The sequence below is a fragment of the Bacillus rossius genome, chromosome 13, assembly GCF_032445375.1.
Source record: "Bacillus rossius redtenbacheri isolate Brsri chromosome 13, Brsri_v3, whole genome shotgun sequence".
NCBI lineage: Eukaryota > Metazoa > Arthropoda > Insecta > Phasmatodea > Bacillidae > Bacillus > Bacillus rossius.
This window is the reverse complement of record NC_086340.1, coordinates 1,093,311-1,115,959: the sequence shown is the minus strand read 5'-3', so window position 1 is coordinate 1,115,959 and position 22,649 is coordinate 1,093,311. Positions and strand designations below refer to the sequence as shown.

At 39.2% G+C, this 22,649-nt stretch overlaps 1 protein-coding gene across 5 annotated transcripts in view; it reads left to right on the top strand.

Annotated features, from left to right (window-relative positions):
- Nucleotides 1-22,649, top strand: part of LOC134538078 (eukaryotic translation initiation factor 4 gamma 1-like) — a 167,666-nt gene that overhangs the window by 39,087 nt on the left and 105,930 nt on the right. For 2 of the 5 annotated variants that reach the window (XM_063379072.1, XM_063379070.1), the window contains 3 exons: nt 18,003-18,037; nt 20,036-20,230; nt 21,488-21,546. In XM_063379072.1, the coding sequence (XP_063235142.1) occupies nt 18,003-18,037; nt 20,036-20,230; nt 21,488-21,546 (289 nt within the window). Of the gene's footprint in view, nt 1-15,197; nt 15,334-15,459; nt 15,621-18,002; nt 18,038-20,035; nt 20,231-21,487; nt 21,547-22,649 lie in introns of those variants that run through there. The other 3 variants (XM_063379074.1, XM_063379073.1, XM_063379075.1) reach the window with 3 other exon arrangements.

Genomic DNA, 22,649 nt, shown 5'->3' with positions numbered 1-22,649 from the left:
AAGGATAGAGCGATGACAGTTTTAGCCCGTATCTAAAATGTGAATAAATTTCTAGCGATTCATTCCTTGTGAAGGTGTAATTAACGTAACCTGCCACTAAGGCCTTGTTTATAAACAACTGAAACTCAAAAGACGAACAATGCAAAAAGTTATATAGCTATGTTTTCAAATATTCTGTTAATTATACGCAATACGCTAGAACGCAACGCAAGTATCGGCCAACTTTCAACTTCTGCGTTTCCGCCTTGCATATTTGAGGTGAAGTGTTTCTAACACTTACAGGCGCAGACTGCGTATAGAAGACCACGGTGTTTTTATTATATACAGCACGTTCTCACTTAAACGTTTGCATAGTCTACAATAATGTAAAAAAAAAAAAAAACCTTTTTAAGTATACATGATGTGCATGAATTATCAAAAGAATCCAGGGGAAGAAACATTTTTCTACCGTTTAATAAATTGAAGTTCTAGGGTTGCTTTCCCGTGCGTAAGTTCCTTAACATAGATTGCTCGTGTTGGAATTCCCTGCAACTCAAGCTAACGCCAAACACCTTCCGAACTGCTCCATGCTTGTTGCGTCTTAATGTTATCAAGTGTGACGTAGCGACTGTGGCTCTGCTGACGAAGTGACGTGGCAAGTCAGTCCGCGGACTGGCCTTGTGGATCGAGGCGACCTTGAACGGTATAAATAGCTACAGGTTGGGCGACCCTGCGCGGACTCCAGCCCCGTTTTCGGTTCTCGGCGCCTGTTTTAGTTACCTAATTAAGAAACTATTAAGGTTCGATCTCACGCACCATGTTGTTTTATATATATGGTTTTTTTTGACATTGCTATTTTTAAGGGCTATTTCTAAAATATAATAAATAAATCCTTACCTTTGCATTTGTTCTGAAACAAACATTCTCAATCATACATTCACTTACTGTAATGTGATGTGTGTGAAAAGTCGCGCAAATGATAATTACGAAGACTTGTGCGCGTTTTACACCCATGATATCACACTGATTATCTGTTGGAATATATTTGGTGGCAGGACAAGTGCAAGGGAGGTATAGTCAACATGCTGTGCAGAGTCCTAAATAAAGGTAATGAAGAAAAAAAAATCAACGTGGTGTGTGGACAGAGAGGTTTTAAGGTTCAGTATTTGAGATCGTGAATTTGTAAATCTTCCAAGTCTATCTCCGACTTATTTAATGCCGTGGCTCCTTGTGCGACAGCCCTTCTGCAGTCGGCCCTGATCCTGGTGCAAGTTGGTAACTCGGCGCGGAGATCTGGATGTTATTGGGTAAACATTTTTAACGGTGGTTTTTCCTTGGGTTATTCCACGCCATCGTTTACGCACGTGTATGTTTCTGCAGGGTGTCACGTGATGCGGCTATGCGGCGGCCCCGAGCCTGCACTGTCGCATTCCTTCGTCTAGCCCCTCACTAAGGAGGTCCTCGTGGCTGTGAAACAGGGTTGATACACGTAAACTTCAAAACCACGTTTTATGGAAAACTTTCTGTATATTTCAGTTGTCAGCTTATTGCATGCGACTTGCGAGCACCCTGTCCACACGTGACTAAACCCACGCGGCCCCTGCCGGCACTATCCCAGTGGCGGCCTCACTCAGTTTGTGTGCAATTAAATAGGCTTTAGAACTACGCGTGGGAAAAAAAAACCTTTCCAAGCTATGCATGAAATTTCCCCTGCAAGACTTATCTTTTTTTTTTTGTTACCATCCATATGTCAGTAGTTTTATCATTTATATTAGTATTACTATGGTAGTATTTTTTTTATCCAACGGTTTTATTCATTCTTACAACACCATCGAGAAAATCAGTAAGTTGACGTGTTCAATTATATTTCCTCAAGGTTTTTTTTTAGCATACTGTTTGAGGAGGGGGGGTTTAATATCGAACTATACCTACTCTGTATTTAATTTTTGTAGGTCAGATTGTGGTTATAAGATGGTGGATGCAACCATACATCGGTAGTCGGTCGAGGCTAGCCATCATGCTGTCAAGGTTGTTGTCAGTTTTATCAGAGGCAGTGTCGGAGCTTATCGCACGCCGTGCATGCCGGCGGCGTGGAGCCAGCCGAGCCACACGTCTGCAGAACTGTGTTCGTGCTGTTCAGCGAAGGTTCCTCAACCATAACCAAAACTGTCTAAAATTGGCTACATGAATGACCAATTTTGTCTTTATACCAGAAGAAAGATTGACCGATTCATTTAATATTTTCTTATATACTAGATTTTCACTGTCTCTTTTATCCGTTGTACGAGATAAAAACCTTTTCAGTATAATTACTTTGGATACGTACTCTAAAACAGAAACAGGAGAATCATTCTAAGACATACTAGATACATTGCTCACAAACTTTAGAGGCCTTGTACATTTAGGATTATTTATCTATCGGGATGCAGGATATCTAAGAAAAACATATGTTTCCGTGCACCTCTCTGGTTTTGAATTCGACGCATAGGCGTCAGTAGATTTTAAAATTTGTTTTAATCTCCTTGGTTGACTTTAGTGCATGCGGCAACTAGTGCTATCTTACTGACAATTGTATCTACATGTATTTATCAGATTGATAGCTAATCTCAGATTACAAAGGCGAATGTTAGCCGAAGCCAGATAAGCCGCGTGCTTAAACAATAGTATTGATAGGCCGATAGTTCGGCAGATGCAGGTACAGCAGTGAAAATAGTTTTATTGTGACGTTAGTTCCAGCTAGAGTGTTCGATGGAGGGAATAACGATCACGGCATATTGTATATTCAGTAAAACTACAGTATCAGGGTAGGTTCACAGTGAGCCGCGTGCTACTTGTCCAAAACTAAGCTCTACAAAAATTATTAAAAATTTTTTAAAATTAATTCTGCCAGTAGTCTTTTCGCAGCAGCTAACACACTTGGCTGAAGTTCTTAGCAGACGCTCTGTTATGTCAGGCATCGAGCTATGTGCATGCCTCCTGAGGACCCGGCCGTCGCAGAGGCCAGAGCGCAGTGGGCGAGCCGGAATAGTTAAGTATTTAGTTTGGTTTTGGAGGACATTATATTTTCCCTAAAATTAATTGTGACCGAAAGGGCGTATTTTATCATCTCTCGTTCCCTCTAATCTTGGTCAGGAGCCCGCTCGCTGTGGGAGATGCCGAGCTGAAGTGGGGGAAGGCGGTTCTAACGTCGCCACTGCAGGTCCGCGCTGGCTGTCAGGAGCGAGCCGGTACTGGGCAGCTGAGGTGAGCCCGCGTGTAGAAGCATAGTAGGCACACTTATAAAACATTACATCTAAATTTACGAAAAGTTCTGGAACAATCTATAGAAAATGACTGTGGAAAGCAATGGGTAAATATTGTCACACATTGGGGACGTGTTGGAAAAATTATGTTGCGCACTAACAGCATTTTGCTAATTTCATATCACCTTCACCCTAGTGAAGTTAGTATTAAAACCACAAAAAAATATAATTTTAAATATATAAACATGAGTTTCCACGTTATCGCTTGAAAAATCGATAAATAAATAAAAAGTATCGATAGTGTGATCGAACCCGAGTCGCTAGTGTGTGAGGCTGACACACTAATCGCTGGCCCACGCTGCCTTAGTGCTTTGCTTTTAATTGCACTGTTGTGCGTATATACATTGTACCTCGTTTATTTGATTGGCTATTTCTAGAGAAAAATTAAGAGTTGGATTTCTCCTGTGCAGGATAGATTGCTACTGGGAAGGACGTCAAAATCGGTGATTCAAAGTTCGCGATCTCTCCTTGTTATATTTCAAAAGGCCCCCCCCCCCCCCTCTTCTCCAGATTGTGGTGTAGTGCAGTCGCACATGATAGAATTGGGTATGAAATGCACGGAGTCAGGAATTGTCAGGCGACGGCATGCTGTATGATAAAGTTGGTCAATTTTTTATTTCGCCATCGCCGTATTGTATCGCCCAAAACATCGCGGTAAAGGTGCTTGACCGCCTGATTATGGTTAGTAAGTATGAATTAGAATACCCGTCTTGAAACACAGGCCACTTTCATGAATTAAAATTATTTAAAACAGTTTCCAGAATGCAAACGCAACACTTCAGCCAACGTTTTGGGCGCCTAACCAATATGGCACAAACCATTATCTGAACAAAAAAAAAGCTTGACCCGGTTACCGTACTATCTTGCAGACGGGGCTTTGCCCCTTGATTCAAGGTCCTGTTTGTATTTAGTCATTTTTATTTATTATTGTGGGTCATATGGGGATGGTGGGGGATGCACTTTTGACATCCAGGAGGAAGGCCAGTCGTGGTTCTTTTTCCCGAGAGAACAATGGTTACCTTATTAGAATGATTATGTTTCTTTGTGAAGCGGGGTGAAACCAGAATGTTGTCGCTATTGGGAAACGGGCGGAAGTTGGCGTGAGTCGGGTTTCCTCGGATCCCCGCCCAATCTGGCCTCGCCTCCTGAGCTGCCGTCGATCGTCGGATGAAAATACATAGATTGTATTATGTAAACCCGACATTCATTTAATTTTTCTCCTGCAGTCATTTGAAGTTTTTTTTTTAAAGCTGAAGTGGCAACCGCATGAGATGTTTGACTCGAGGTTGAGATGTGCGCCCCAGTTGTCTGTCGTGTCGGCCTCCCGGGCAGGCCTGGACAGTGGCGGACCCAGGAGGGGCTTGACCCAGCTGAGGCTAGGCTTTACCAAGGCAAACACTAAAACAATGGTGGACCCAGATGCTTTTGGAGGGGGCTTGAGCCCCTTAGCCCCCCCCCCCCCTCTGTAACCGCTACTGGGCCTGGACACCTCGCGGTCGGGAAGCGGCGTGACGTGCTAACGAGAGCGTGAAGTGGCCCGAAATAGCCTCCTGTCGATTGTTGAGGTCGCCGCCACGTCTAAACACTCGACCACGCTGGTCAAGGAGTTTTTTTCTAGGGGAGGACCTAAGTGTGTCTCAGGCCGGGTTTATAGAAAACGCAAGAACGCAGAAACGCAAGAACGCAGGACGCGACAACCGCAAGAAATTCACAGTCGTTTATAAAAAAACGCAAGGACGCCGGCCATCGCCAACGTCAAAAAATAAAATTTCAGGAATAAGTCATGATTAATTTTAAAATTTTTGTTGTACCTATCGTACAGGCAAGGAAAATTTTGGGATAAGCTGAACAAGAAATTCATCAGCTTCCTCCATTGCGCTGTATTCACTAGAAGAATGCCAGCCCAAAACATAAATAAAGAAACACAAGCGTAACGATTACAATCGCAGAGCCTTCTATATGCATTACATGACGGTTTCAGTTTTTCACATACTAAAGCAACCAGTATAGAAGACCGAAACGCAAGGAGAAAACGCAAGAAGTAGAAAGTTGAACAACTTCTGCGTTGCGTTCTTGCGTGTCTTGCGTTTTTTATAAACGTGCTGGTAGAAGAGTTAAGGTTGGACTTTTACCGTAGTTGCGTTTCTTGCGTTTCTGCGTTCTTGCGTTTTCTATAAACCCGGCCTCAGGCCGAAGCCTATACACTCTACCATGCGGGACAAGGGCGCGTGCATCATGTGCTATTTGGGGTTTACTTGGCCAAGGAATTGGGATGCCTTTGGGTCGTGCGTGGACCTTGCCACCCGCGCACCGGGGCACATGCGGTGTTTCCGTATTTTCATTTTAACCTACAAACGTGACAGATTTTTGCTCAATGATAAAAAAATTGAGATGTTAAATTGGTTTTGCATTTAGTCCTCGTAACAGAAATTTCGGTATTTTGGTGCAGGGATACGGAGTTCTGTTGGTGCGCGGTAGCTATAGACGAGTAACGCCTGGCTACGCTGCTCGCCGGAACTTGTGATGAAAGCCGGAACGCGCGCGGGATTCTTCGTCACGAGTCGCAAGTCTTGTCTGTCCGTTGTTTGTTTGTCGCGTTGTTCGTGGCGTGGTTTTCCCCGCGCGTCAGCTCTTCCGCGCAGCGCGCAGCCGGGGCTGAAGGTCATAGCTGGTCGCATCGGGAAGCCTTGCACTATAGACAACTTGAGATACTTGAAAATAATTTAAATTTGTTTGTATTAATACTTCTTTTTTATTTACTTTTATTATTTATTTAATTTATATAGTTTGTAATTATTAGAACAAAAAATCATGAACGTAAAGTGTTCTAACATGGTTCCCGCATGCATGCGGGAAAAAAATTGTATAGTCAGATTGTTAAGAGATGTTTTTGTCAAAATAAGTTTGATGGTAATTTTAGTTCAGTGTGTGATATTTTGCCACGTGGACTGCTGAGACAGGGAATGTATATAACATGGGTCAGGGGAAACCTGAATGAAATGAGCTGAAGATTGGCAATCATAACCAACTTCACCATTATAATTACCAAATATTAGCTAGATAGATTAACTTACTGGAATCCAATTGGTTCTCGGCAATCTGACCAGTCTAATAAGTCATATTTCTAGCATAAAAATTACGGATTTTCAATATGGCAGTCGCAACGAAAATTATAATGGTGATGTCATAATTAAAAACGACAAAAGTTCTAGAAAATAAAATGGCGGAATTCAAAAGGGCAGAAAGTTCTAGAAAACAAAATGGTGGATGTGAAATTCAAAATGATGGAATTCAAGATGGCGGATTTAAGATGATACCAAGATGGAGGATTTTAGATGATTCCAAGATGGCTGCTGGGGTCAAGGTCATCCAGTATGGCCGCCGTGATGTCAGTCTAATATGGCGGGCCGGCACCAGGCACCACAGCCAGAAGACAGTCCCCGGACTGGCTATTATACACCACTACCACACAACTACAGTCGACTGTAATGCTGCCTGTCATTGGCTATAAGAAGAAGTATTTTCACATTGCATCATCTATTCGCCAATGTTATGAAGACAAACAATAGTTTACAATACCCTATAGATATATAGATATCACAAAGCCATGCATTTCAGAAAATAATATAGTTGCATCATATATACATGGAAGTGTGAGTATAAATTGAGCTTGTGAGTATGCTGATGTATTAGGTATAAAGCTGATACTCTATGATTAATACAATTTAATAGCCGTTGGCATGATGCATCACAATGCAGTCACTATTTCCAGGAGACGAAGAAGGCACCAACAGTGTAATAGCTATTGCTAGGAGAGGAAGAAAGCGTATGCCGCAGAAATAGTGTGTGATAATTTTTTTGTTTTTACACACGTTCTCAAAGTAAAAAAAAAAGTTTAGCAATAGTTTCGTTCCTCATGCAGAAGGAACACGCTCCGTTAGTTCCGCACTGCCTTTGCGGTGCAAGGTTAATATTTGACACATGTAGAATATGTTGTAGCAGTAATATGTATACATACATCCATAATTTTCGTATATACCTTGTGTTAAGATAGTCGAGGTTAAAATTTAGAGCGAATGGCGTTCATGATATCCGCCGCAAGATCCTGTAGGCTGTTTTTCTTAGCTTTTCAATTATCTTGTCATGTGTGTCCTTCATATCAAATTAAATCAAAATCAGATTTGGTGAGGTAAATAAGGTGATTGATCTGATACGGAATTGCTCATTAGTCATAACAGCATCACAGCAAATATGAACTCAGTGGACTGTCAACGAAGAGACCGTTGCAACAAGAACAGCAAATACAACCAACCACTTGGTGAACACAGTGACAGACAAGAGGAACTCAATGATAATGCTAAACAGATAATCAAGACAACACATCCAATACAGCTTCGCATTGCGAACCCAGCGGCGAAAGTTAACACGACAGCACAGACGAACACAATATATTATTTTTTACTGTGATGAGAAATAGAGCTTCCTCATAGATGCGCGGGGAACAAAAATATCATGTAGGTTTTATGTCCTTTTATTGGTTGCTTGACACTATCATTTAATGTCTTCACGATCAGCTTTGATTTATGTATACATGCTGTGACATTTCTATACATGTTAATATTCGTTCAGGTAGTGTTAAAATCTTAGTCTATTTTTTTTTAAAATCTATCTCATATTTATCATGCACATCATGTAATCATTTAGTGTTGTGCAAGATGACGTAATATTTCACTAGGTCACGAATGTAAACTTCTGTAAGTGTCCGAAACAAGGTACTGTGGTGTGTCGAGCGGTAACGTTGAATAATCTAAGATGGCGAGTTCAACTGGATCAATTTCCGTTGTTGCATTCGTGTATCCTGTTAAAGGGAAGGAAAAAAAAAAACCAAATATATATATAATAGCTAGCACTCATACTTGGTCCTCTTTAAATTTTTGTCAGTTTATTTTTTTTTTGTATTACTCTCACGGACTGAAAATACGAACAGCTGACAAGAGGGTCGCGGTGTTTTAAGAGTAGTGTTCCTAGCGAATTGAGGTTGCAATGTTTTGGCTGTCGCGTGTAAACCAGACTGCTCCCAGCGCTCCTGGCAAGACGCGGGGACTGTCATCGCAGGGGACAGTGACAATTTAGCCGCACGGGTTGACCTTGGAGTCGCTTTAACCTCGTGCGAGGTAGTCGGCCAGGGGCAGAGCGCAGTCCGTCCTTGACTCCAAACAGCCATCCACTTCTCTTGGACCTGATAAAGCTTATTTATAGCTATTAAATTTCACCTTTAAGGCTTTTTAATTTTACTGATCATTTCACCATAGATAAATGAGAAATAACGTAATACAATACAGTTGAAATAATTGAAATATGTTCAAAAATATCGTCTGCTATTTGAATCCCTGTACTAGTATTAGTATTTCAAGCCCTCAGGTGCCTATAACGTCTTCGAGGTAATTTTTTTACTTGTACTGCTTCCAGGTGAAGCCTGTTACAAGAAACTCAATCCTTCATTTTACTTTCTTTCTCATCACGATAAGGTCCCAACTCATGCCAATCGGACATAGTGGGCTGGGCCAGGGAAACTGGTTTTACCCCCCTTTAAAATATTACCGGAGAAAACACATGCGTACATTTAGCCTTTATAAATCTTAAAGTTGCAAAAATAAATATACGTAATTACAATTTCAATGAACTTTATTTATAATGATAGTTTGTGAGGATTTGGAATTGTTTTGCATTAGCAAGTTTATTTTTAATATTAGGTTTAGTTTCACTTATCGCGTATGTCAAGTCATGTTCCGCGAGTGAGCCTTGTTTTTACTGTTACTAAAGTTGAGAAACATCTATAAGTGGTAGCAAAAGGTAATATCATTCTTGGAGCTCTGTCAGCTATAATAGGATATTCGGCATCTACTTTTCGCCAAAATGTACCGTACCGAGGTTGTAATTTTGAGATTTCACTTTGAAAGGGCTATCCTTGGCTGACATCTTAGTCATAAAGATTTCATCAGCGCGAGAGATGTCATAACAAAAATGACCACAGGGGTAGTCACCCCCAGGTTGTGTGGCATGATGCCGGCCGCTCAGACTTGCCCCGGCGCTGCTTGCATAGCGACGGCCTTGAGGCTGTTCCCAGTCTAGTCGCCACTCGGATATCTAGAGCAGTTTTAAAATCGCTCTGTCTCACGCCAAATAGGCCCTTATTTGATTACTCCTATTATCTAAGGGATATTATTTTATTGCCGTTTAATTTCATGTTCCGTCTAAGTAATTTTTTTCTAATAGCTTTTCATAGTCACGGAACTGTTAATAATTAAAATCACTTGCGTGACATTATATCTTACAAGTATAGTTGAGTAAAGATCTGGTGACGAAAGTTTTGACGAAACATAAAATGCAAGAGTGCTGTAACGATGAATTTACAGGAATAGCCCTGAAGTAATAGTAATGATAAGAAAATGATACAATTGGCGCGCAAGACCAAGCTTTTAAGTTATTTCAGTGCGTTCCATTGATCCTGGGGATAAACGTGTATAATAACTGGGCAGACGGGCTCCATAAGGATCATTATTCCCGTTATCTTGAATAACGTCAATGTTTTGTCACAGTTGCAATATTTAGCTGCTTAGCCAAATGTGTGGCATGATATGTCATGAGCTTATATACCTTGGTATAGTCTATGTACTTGACTGCAAGAATCAATACTTTTTTTAAAGTTATTCTTTAGGCGCGTTATAAAAAAGACGAGAGTGAATTTACACGATGCACGCGCACCGTGCAACGAAATTTTCACAGGATGAAAAAAAATTTACGTAAAAAAAGGGCTGTGATAAAAGTGTTTTTTAATCTCGCATTTAGTTATTGATATTGCATACTGGCCCATATCATTAAAACATGTATTGTACTATTAGTGATACAAATTGTCTTTATAAACTTTTTCAATATAAGAGGGTGTGTTTCCGTATACATAATTTATTTACATTTTAGATTGACATTATTAAATAATTAAAATTAATAAGAGTAAACATTCAGCACATATCTTGATTTTTCTTGGAAAAATAACAAACGACGGTTTTCAGTGATTTCCAAAACACTTCTCCTTCCTTGGATTTATCACTATATACTATAATTTTTTTTTGAAACTGTGATAGAAATTCAACTGTCTAAAATTGTCATTCGATAACTGGTATGCGTTAGCTTTACGTACTTAATGTAACCAGACTTGTATAAATTATTTATACACATTTGTGTTGGATAATGAATCTGCCGAATTCATTAAAACTAACATTGGTTTTTGTAATTGTTACTAATTTTCAATCTTCCAACGCATTTTAAATGAAAACACTTTTAACCGCCTCAAAAATACATTAAAAGACGACTGTTTTTGATAACATTTTGATTATTTGTTTGTGTTTTAGTATGAACAACATTAATTTTTTAAAGCGGATATCACAAAATCCATGAACAGTTCACGATTTGTGTATATCCACAATTTATTCAGTTTTCGAAACTTTATGTAATCAGTAACTGAATATTATGAATCCTTTTTGTCACATATAACTGTGAAAACCACCTCGGTAGGTATTGGCGGCGGGTGAAAACGTTCAGGATAAAAAAGTACACAGTTTATTCCAAGGTACAGTATTATTGTTAATTGTGACAGCTAAGCAACGTACGTTTACGTTGGCCTCTTTTCTCAGGTCGGAAGTAGGCTTGGTAGGGAACCAGTCAGCTGGTCTTTGCTGGTTAGCACTGAGTGGTTAGGCTTGTCGATTGGCTTCTTCGGAAACAGATTTGAGCACTTTTTTGTGTGTTGCTTTTACTTTCAAGTCGCTCACTGCCATTGTACATCCTTCCTCATCCCAACTTCGGGCACACGTCTCGAGAGTGTGATGTGTGTAATGTGTAAAGGCCATGTCACATGTCACACTTGTCAATTATTTTTCTCCAACAATATTTGACAATAGTGGAGGGGTAGTACCGGACGAAAAATGGCTTCTGGTTTCTTCCATCAAAGACGTTTGGATAGATAACCTCAAATGTATTTTAAATCATGTCACACTGTCGAAGTTTGTGGTCGGAGCTTTCTCAAACTTTTCAATTTAATCTAATTTTGAAATTAAATAATGCATCACAGTGCTGGATGGATTTTTTTTTAAACTTGTTATGCTATTTGTGCATTTTTAAAACAATTTTAAACTTGTATAAATTTAACTTTCAATATTCGTTACATAAAATAAATGTTAAGTGATTTTTTTAAAGCTATAGAAACATAACTCCTTTTTTACACATAAAATTATTTCGTATACATTCATATTAACATTAGTTTATTTATTTCACTTTTATATCCTCTGTAATCGCCCATGTGTTCACCAATCTAAAGATTCATGGTGATGGAAACTGATGTCATCTGTTTTCGCTAGACACGATTTTGATTGGCTGATTGCATCCAACATTTTATAGAACCCGTCTTATATGCAAAAGATTTGATGTAAGCTTAAGTCATCCATATTGTCAAGCAAAAGCGCTGGTGACGTTTTCAGTGACATCATACCACTCCAACTTTATTTGATACAGCATATTGGAAGGTATTTGACTCAACATATTGGAAGGTGTTGGAAGCGAAAGTTTGACAGTGTGGCAGGGCCTTAAGATGTTTCCTTATGGGGAAGCAACTGGACAGTAGATGGCAGACGGAGCTCAAAGCTACGCCGAAATGAACTAAATAAGTGGTAGTTTCGCACGTTGTTAGCTTGTCTGCAATGTTGCAGCGGTGCTTCGAGAAGTGCGTGCGGGTGTGCTGAACTACTTGCTTCATGCGGGTCGCTTTTGGTTTCTAGTTCTTGATTTAATTTTTTTTCAAAAAGTCTATTCCGCCAAATATTTCTTCGAGACTTCCCACGACCAATGAAAACAAACTACTATGGAACCGTACACGAGTGGATGGGGGAAATACAGCGGCGAGTTAGTAATCGTAGTCAACATTGAGCGAGTTACTGGTAAACTGTCCGGAATGTTATCGCCACTTCGTCAGGAGATACCGGGAAGTGATAACAGAGCTGCTGGCTCTTTCCTGTTTCGTTGGTGAGTGAGTGAGCGAGCGCCTGTGACCTTCGAGCTGTGCAGTTGGTTTCCCAGCATAGCTCGTTCCCGTGAACAAGCCGTGAGAGTAGTGTACATTCGGCCCCAATGGGCAATCACACGAACAAATCGGACAATTGCAAAAATTAAATTTTTTATATTCAGTCGACACGGGAACTTAACCTACGCATTAACATTTTGTAGTCTAATATTTATTTATTTATTTTACGTTATTTAAATTGTTCATACTGTAAATAAGCACGCAACTGCTTCAGGCCAAAATAGTGTAGAGGGCAGCTGCAGTTAATGAAATTTTTATTAAATCTATTATTGACATCTATTTGAAGTCAACTGTATTGTGTTCATAATACCTGGAACAATAGAACAGAATTTTCAGTATCTATATGGGAACCATTAATACGAATTTACCAGCTTGATGTAATTCGTTGTTTTTTTTTTAAAAAAAAGCTTAAAATCCTTTAACTTGTGACATTTCGTTTTCAATCAATTTTCTCTTTTTAATTGTTACTAGTTCCATTCTTTAATATTTTTTTTTTTCATAATTTTGAAACCATTTTGTTTTATCTTAAATTGGGTAACGGCATTACAGATCTCTCAGAACTGCAATATTATCCAGATGAGTTACTTAGTGGTTAAATTATTGTTAACATTTGTAAGTACATTTATCCATATGTTATATGAAATAATTTTAATGCTAAAAAATGTTAATTTGAAAATCTATTCAGTTATTTATCAATCATGCGACTTGCCAAAACGTTTGGAAGGATTGACAGCTAACAGTAATACATGGTTTAAATGTAATATCATTATAACGAAATACTGCACTGAGTTAAACGTTTCCTGTTTGAAGTATTTTAATATTCTCGTTGGTAGGTTATGTGAACTACATAAATAATAATGTAATATAGATATTAAGCCCACATCTAGCTAAAAACATTAAATTTAGTGGCCAGTCTATATTTTGCAGGTATATTTATTCTAAACATCAGTAATTATATTATATTTCTTTTTAAAGCATATCATAGCTTCCATAATAATATTGTGAATTTTGAACGTAGCTCTTAAATTTAGACCCAAACATATAATTTCAACTATCATGAATTTAATTTGTTACTCCAGTAATTATGAGAAAAAAAACATTTCATGTTATTTTTTTGACTAAGAAAGTTACTTAGGCATACTTAAACTTTAATTTTTTATAGTTGGTCACTTAAGGGGACATACTTGTTTAATATTATATTAAAATAATTTATAGAATATAAAAAAAAAACACTTTTTATACACATTGGCTGCACAAACTCTTAAGTACTGACTGCTATTTACAATACTATTTACTTAAAATAATAGAATTACCAGTAGTTTCACTTTATATTTCGACAGTGTGATGGTTCTAGTGAGTACAGTGACTCATCCAAAATAATGGTAGAGAAGTACCAATGTAACTGTACGAGTACCAGTATAATGGTGTAACTGGCCGTGTAGCCTGGATCCAGAGCCCACAACGTTGCAACCTGCAGGGTTGTCGCGCTGTACGACATTGCGGTACGCTCCTCCGGTATCTACAATGGATGATTTTTTTCACTTTGGAAATAACCTGACAAACTGACAAAGTACGTAATACTTCCAATGTTAATATTCTATGTTATGCTGAGGGATGAAACGGCAAGTTATTAATAAATATAAACAAGCTTATTCTTTAGTTGTTTCCTCACTGCCATAGATACCCTCTATAATTTAATCGAAGCCAGATATTGGTTCATCTGCGCGTGTTATTTTTGGTCAATGGCGGGTGGTTGTCTGAATAGAACGCTTTCTATAAGTAATCCCGAGACACGATTTTATTTAGAATCGATAGTTGGTGTGGTTATTGCCAGCAAAATGGAACCTGAACGTATAATACATTTTTGATAGTGAATTCCGTGTAATCTGACACTTGAACAGCTGTAATTCGTCCCTGTTCACAGCTGATCACAGTGCCATTGAGACATTCGATTTATTTGTCAAATATTTGAGAATAATTGAATTATTGCTGAAGATTTGACTGAAATATAAAAAACTAAAGTAGTATCAGTGGACGTGGAACGAAGTGTGGTTTGGCAGCGCTACTCAACATGCGCGGCTCCTTGAGACACTTGTTGAGTTGGTGTGGATGCTGTTTGCCAGTACTAGCGTTCCACCACGAACCAAACCAGCAGAGAATAATTGGCGTGTGTGTTTTTTTTTGGGGAGGGGGATGTTTGCTCATTACAAGATTTTGGAAGTTAACAGACTGGAGCCCGTTAGATTTTAGAATTTTTATAATTGGCAGTCGCTATGAAATGGGTGGCCACACTTCACGTGCGTGTATGCTAAATCAAAACATTTTGGAATAATTTTGCTACTACATGCTAATACATGCTACTACAGGGTGTTCGCATTGCGGAAAGTCAGGGAACGCCTGGGAATTAACTTTGGAAAAGTAATGGAAATTGTTCAATGTTAGTAATTTGTGGGGAAAATGTTGTGCTTTAGTTTGTCATTGCCATTTCTTTTCAGATGGTGTTTTAGTGCACAATCGTCCACACTAAAACATGGCGTATGCAAAGTTCTGTTTGAAAAAGGAAGTGGCGAATTTTCTTTTTTCTCTTGGAATACTTGGGGAAATTTGAGATTTTGAAAGTTGTTGGAAAGTGGTCGCCGTGCAGTAAGTGAGGGTGGAGCGAGAATAGTGGGACGGACGAGGTACGGTACGCGCACTGCGGCCCTGCGCCGGGCAAGATGGCGGGCCTGCGCATGCGCCCAGCGCCGGGCAGCATGGCGGCCGAGGCGGGCCGCGACGCGCCGTGGTTGTGGCTGTGGCTGTGGCTGTGTGCGGGCGGCGTGGCGCGCTGAGCCGGCCGCGACATGGTGTGGCGCTACGCGGGCCGCAAGCCAGACCCCGTGGCGGGCTGCCACCCGGCCCTGCTGCGCCTAGCACCGCGTGAGTACCTGCTGCCTGCCAGCTCCTGCGAGCAGCCGTGACGTCACGGGCGCATTGCGGCCGCCAGGGCGTCGCTGCTCCTGCAGCTGTGCGAGACGTCAGCGTCTATGTGGGCTGGAAATTAAAAACAAAAAAACAACGTATTTAGCAGCGAAGCGATCTTTAGCGATAGCCTATAGGCAGGCACTCGGGAGCAATGCATGAATCAATAATTCCCGGCGTAGCGGTCCGCCTTTATGGGACTGTGAGAGGCGACCCAATACTCTCGTGGCAGAACATCAAAGACGGTGAGTTGCTGGTTTTTTTTTTGTATAAGCATCTCGAATTGTACACAAAAAAGTTTCACATAAAAAAAAAGTCGCGGTTTATTGACATCCAGTTGCACGTAGAAAAGGGTTTCCATATTCATGCCATACTCTTTATTTCGAATTTAAACACACTGTCCGGAGTTGGCAGCCCCCTTTCTGTCGCACACAATGGCTTTATTTCCAGTTGAGAATATGGGAAGCCAGGGGTGTGAAAGCCCAGAGGGGAGTGGGGTTACTAACAGCCGGTTCCTTGCAGCGCAGTCCTGTGTGCGCATGCTGACCACATGCTGACTACGTCATTGCGGAGGCAGCTGGCATATTGAGGCTGTAACATTTCATAGCAAATTGTGTGGCAGTTTCTAGAAAGTAAGTGCTAGTGCATTAAGTTTCTATTGCGTCAACATATCACTATAGAAGATATAATTTGTTACAATTATTAAATTTAAATATAAGTTCGTAACAAGCGCTAAATTTAAGAGAATACTACATGCCTTAACCATAAAGCCGTTTATAAATAAGTAAATTTAATATTGTTCAAGGGCGCAACTATAAATTACGTGGTGCAAAAATGACTACCCACTTAAGGTTAATGTTATTAGCCCGTTAACGTAATGCAATTTTCCGCTAGTTCCGAATTTACAAAAATGTATTCCCTTTCAGTTTGGCTGCGGAGTAAAGATTTACATTTGCCATTGTAACTGTATGAACCAGCCAGCTGTTCATAGCGCACGACAAGCGGGCTTGTTTACAATGATACTGTAAGAAGCACATGATTCGACTTGGCAGCAACTTGCCGCGAATGTATTGTAATGTCCTAGCTGTGGGGGCATGCAGGCCTGTCCCGGACATCAGCAGTCCTGGCTGGTCGTGTGTGACATGTGGCGTGCTAGCACCCGGGTTGTGTTAAGAGTGGTTGGGGGGTCACTTGAGGTGAAACCATCGCCCAGACTTCGAAAGCATTTTTGTTTCATGGTGTTTCTGTAAATAGCCGTACACACTAAAAATGGAGCATGCAAGGTTCTGTTAAATACAAGAAGAAATACAGATAACTAGGCAAGCTCTGGGTATGGTGTAGGCGGAATTTTCTTTATTTTTATTTTTGAAAAAATTGCAAAGTAGGTAAATGATGGCCAGGGACAGGTGGATGTTGGACAGGGAAAGTGACGGGCTGTAGTCGCCGACTCCACGGCGGTGATGGCCGGTGTGGGCCGAGCGCGCGGGTCTGTGTGAATGGCGCTTGTGTGGAGGGGTACGAGTGTCTCGGGTGTATCCGGCTCGCGCATCTCCCGGCCCGTGGAGGGGGCCGGCCATCGATTCGACCCGCTTCCATCTGCATAATGGTGTCGCCACATGGAATATATATATTTAAAAAAAATAATTGAATATTTGGTAGTAATTTATACCCTGTCAATTTCTTACAGCATCTCGCAAAAAAAAAAAACTAAATAATTGGTCAAGTTTAGAAACCACAGAATTAAATTATGATTGCGTTTATTTTTTAAATTTTACCTTGAATAGGCTGCAAATCTTGTAAATCATGAAATGCACACAAATAAACAGCTTTGAATTACTCTCATCACTAAAACATAAAATTGCTATTTTCAGTGATTTGTTATAAAAGGGTTTAGCTGCTAATTCATTTAATAATTTTGGTTGAATACTTTTCCAGTGAATGCATTAAAAAATACAAATATAGTTCCATAATAAAATAGCCAAGTTCTGAACTTTTTCTAGTAGAAAATATTTTTTTTTTGTTTTGTACAAAAATGAATGAAATAAATTAAAAATTATATACAAACATGTTAAAACATTATATTCTTACACAGTTAACTTTCTCCTTTCTTCAGTACTGAACTAATTTTATTTTCTTAATATTTTTATTGAATCACTGATCATTGAATGTTTTTAACATTATTTGTAACATTTATGTTGAACACAGCATTATATTTTGCTAGGTCACCATGATAAGGATGCTACTAACTCATTGATTTGTGTTTGCTGGATTATCAGTTTTCAAATGGTATAGACTAAATAATGAAAGTCCCTTATTTTGGGACTTCCATTATCTTGCAGGTTTTCATTGCATTGAAAGATGTGACTTAAGGCAAAATAAAATGTTCAAACTGATACTAACCACAGATATTTATGAGACCATGAAAGCAACTTGGAATTGTTACATTTAAATATATCATTAGTAGTCAAAGGTATGCCTCCAGGTTTAGACTGATATGTGTAATCATTCAGTATGATTTGTTCTGTTGCTGCCTGGTCTACAAATATTTTCTGTTATGAATTCAGAATTCATAGTATTAAAGTTTTTTGTGTAGATTACACTTTGTTTCCCTTAACTGAAATTTTCAGTAATAACTATATTGGTAGACCTTCAACACCACAACGTAAGTATTCCCAAGTTCTTTTTGTTCTCTCTCAAGTGTGCTCAGTGTATAATTTTTGGGTTCTGTAAATTTACTAAGATTAATATATTAAAATTAGGAGATAATAGTTATTCATGTCCATTTTTTGGTGGCATGCATGTATTGTTTAAGAATTTTGTTATTGGCATTTAATTTCTCATAGAAAAAGTGAGGAAATACTCTTAAGGTGTGGAGCCCAAAATCACGTCCCACCTCTGGGTGCTTTGTTGTATAACCTCTAAATGAATTGAGTCATATTATTTTTTCCTTCCACTGGTGATCCACTGATGTGAATAGGCCTCGCTATTTCCTGGTTACGGAGTGGTATCACTGATGTGAATAGGCCTCGCTATTTCCTGGTTACGGAGTGGCAAATATTATAAAGTTCAGTACCAGAAATGCTGCCAGTGGTGGAAACCACAGCAATCTGTGTTCCTAGCATGATGTATTTGCTTGGCTTATATGGCAAAACGTACCTATCTACTATTTTGTATCAGCTTTTAGGTGAAAACAAAACAAACGTAAGAAAATTAACATATTGTTTTCAAAAAAAATGCTAATAATGAAGACCAATATGTATTTATATGGGCCATCAAATTTTTCAAGAAATGTGAAAATGCTCTTAGATTATTATTAACAGCACATACGAACACAGTGGATTGTGCTGACAGAATGCCTGTTTGATTTCATCGCTGGGTACGCATGTGCATCACTGTATTGTCAGTGTGTTGTCCAGATAATCTGTTTGCTATCATTGCTGTCTTTCTCCGTCAACTGTGTTAAGGTTTTTTATTGCAACTGTCTGTGCTGTGATATTGTTCTGATAAATTTATGCCACAATTATTTGTGCTGTCTATATATGAAACAGTTCACAACGTCTTATTTTGGCTTCTTTTCTTTGTGTATGTGTATTCACCTTTCTTCGTCCATTCTTCAGTTTTTTCTGCGACATACGGTGCAAACTCAATGGTACAAGTCCAAAATAATGATCTAAAGTACAGCATACTTAACAATAGTCCAGTTGTCCTGAAAGCCTGATGGTCCGGCACGACCTAGGAATACAGATTAAGTCAACTAAGTGGAGTTAAGCTAAAAACCTAGAATATTTTAGTTGAGTTCGAAAAACTCTCTTATAGTATCGTATGTACACAAGTGGCAGTCAGAAGTTGCGCAGGTGGAAAATAGTTTGGTTGATAGACAGATTAAATTTTGGGTTGTGTTTGTGTTAAAATGTTCATCCTTTTGTTCCTGCTGAACAATATTTGCAGCCAAACACCATCTTGCAGACATACAGTAAACTCCCTACTATCCGCAGGCGGATAATCCGTGGTGCGGATATTCACATATGTAAATCTGTATTTTATTACAAGTGAGCAAATTGGAATTCTACTGACGAGTGTGCAGTATACAGTAAAACACCACAGGCCTTCTCGGAACTCGCGCAGTGTCTAATGAAGCCTCTGAGTACGTACAGTACTGTATCCTTGTTACGAATCAAGTACCGAGCAAAAATTAATTTTAAATTATACATTTACATTAAGTAAAATATGACATTTGTATATAAATCATATATATTTATCAATACAAGCTACATACATTTTTCTTTAAATTTTTTTTGTTTACATTACTGAAATGTATTGTATGTTAATTATTCAGTATTTTAGCATAATTAAAAATTTTTTTTACTGTTAATTGTAACCTTTACTGTACATAAATTTTTAGATTTTCAAGTTGAAATTGTTTTTTTTCCCCCCATTTTCGGCCTTTTTGCGGATCATCCGCGATTTTCACTATCCGCGGTGGCCCTGCCACTTAATATCGCGGATAATTGGGAGTGTACTGTTTTTGCTAAAACTTGGTGTTCATCAATAGATGGATAGACCATCCGCTGATGCGGTATCGGTAGTCCGACACCGATGGCGGGATCGTCGCAAGTGCACCGAAGTGCCGCGAGTGACGGCGCGGTGTTCTTGTTTGCAGGAACGGAAAGCTTCCATGTGACGGTGCCGTCGCAGTATCCTCCGCAGCAGGGGGGCGGGCCGGGCCCGCGCAGCCTGCACCACCACGGGGCCCAGGGGCAGGGGCAGGGGCCCCCCGGGCCGGCGCCCACCTCCACTCCGCCGGGCGCCGACATGAGCAAGCAGGGCATGCCCCACATGCCGCAGGGCGAGGCCTGTGAGTGCCATAGTCATTCCTTTACATATCTCGGTCGCCATGGCAGTGTGGCACTTCTGCCTTGGTAAGTGTTCAAGAAAATCTCAGACGAAAATGCAAGTGAACTATTGTGATAAATTTATGGAAAAAATGACTATATATAATAATATTAATAATAATGACTATATGCTGTGTGAGACCCAGCCTTAGAAGATTTAAGCAACATTTTATAGGAAGTGAATTTCCAGAATGCTTTTTTCTAGTTTCTTCTTTTTTTAATATTCATCGTATTGATTTTCTTATAAATGGCTAAACTGGAAGAGTGACAGGTGAGAACTAACTGGCTTCTTAAATGATCAGTCTAGAATTAAAAATAATTTTAAGATTTTTTTGTATGGACACACATTACAGAGAAAAAAAAGATGAGGTTCTTTATTTTGAGTTGTCGTTTGATTTCTCTCTTGTTAATATATTTAATAACTGATTTTTTCATATCTTATGACTTTGTACATTACGACTTGTATCTTATCTTTAACCACTTTGAACGTATTTATATTCCAACTGTTTTTGCACCTTCATTAACTACATTTCTCTCCAAGATTATTTAATATCTAGAAAATGTTTTTATCTCAAAGGTGTTCCCAATGGCCAGTAACAATTTACCCTGCAAATTAAGGTTTCGTTCCTCCATGAAAATATGTTTATTCTCTCCCCACTCCAATTCTTGGTTTTCGTAGATACTGAATATTTACACAAGCATATTCTCAATCAAGGAAACGTTTAAAGTGCTGCCAAGAATTGCAGATGTTCCGTGATTATTACCGATTTAGACGTCCAGTTAGGGAACTACGGTATGTTGTTTATTTATTACATAAACAGAGAAACTTGGTGACATGTCTGAAATATTGTGTGTATCACAGTTTAGTACTAGAAGTTTCACTCATGTAATCAGGCTGTAACTAAACCTTTGGTAAAGTACTTCATTTAAATATAAGTACTGAAACTTATTTATTATGTTTGTTTTACGAGTGTTTTATTGTTTGCACAGGTGATAGCTGATGTGTGTGCTTGGAAGTGGGCAACTCTGTATTTAAACTTTCTGGGAATATGTTTTTGTGTAAACTAATGTTACTGGTCAACTGAAATAAGTCAGGTTTAATGATAAATGTCAGATCATTTTATTAGCATTTATTAATGGTTCTTTCGTGATAATTGTGTTAAGCAGAGATTTTTTTTATTTACCTTTATTTCTGTTAATTATTACTATATGTGTTGTAGGGCAGCAGCTACCGCTGAATTATACAGTGACTACCCAGTCGCGACCTGGGAACACACAGGTGAGTATCTGTTGCATTGTGTGTCATCACTGTTTTACAGGGAATGCAGTTGTGCAAGTTTGTTGGGAAATGGTGTGTACACTAATCAGTCACATTGTTACGTTGTATGTGTGGCCCGGCTAAGCACACAGAGAAACGTAACAAAACAGACAAACAATGTTCTTTAGGAATTTTTCATTACGGTGGTTGCGTTCTACATTATTTGGAAATAAGAGTTTATTAAATTACCATTGTTTATTTATTTTCAAAAAAATGTTTTTTGTCATTACATGGCCCCAGTACACAATTTTACAAATGAATTTAGTTAGAAAACTTCGTTACTTGCACAGTTTTTTGTCTTTTATTATATAAATTTTTACGATGTCTTTGAATTTTGATAGGATGAGGTCCAAATACATACCACATCACCATACATCTTGCCGTTGATGGTCGAGGAGTCTTGTCACTCGCCAAAAAAAATATACTTTAGTAATGTCCCTTGGTTAACTACATAACTCAAGGTACCGTCGATCGCGGACAGTAATCACACAGTCGGGCCGATGCCGACGCCTAGGGCCTAAATTTCTAGTTACATTGTCCAAAGATAAAGAATTTAGGTTAAAAACATACGGCCTGGCCCCAGCCCCTCAGCGTTAAATTGTCCCTTAGTTAATTTACGATCGAGCAACAAGTGACTTGGTCGACGAGATTACCTTCCCTTGTAAAGGTGAAAACAAGGGAAGCAACCCCGTGGGCCAACCGACCAATCAGAGTACAGAATTCAGAAACATGACCATATAAGGAAATTCCGATGGGCGCCTCACTCCACACCAGGGCTCGCCCTGATTGGCTGGCTAGTGGTAGCCTCCAGAGAACCTACCAGACGGTCGCTACAGCTGTGCGTCCACGTGACGCGTAAATCCCAAACACGCATTTACAAGGTGAAAAATAACTTTCTGGCGCCAGGATGTCGCGCCTTTCCGCTCTTCCTTCTGTACCTTACAGACTATTCTCAAAATATTACACTAGCAATATCCTTTAGAATTTAAAATTATCCAACAAGTTTAAATACAATGTTCAAAATTTAGTAATCAAAGTTGAAATTCATACAGTATTAGATTTTT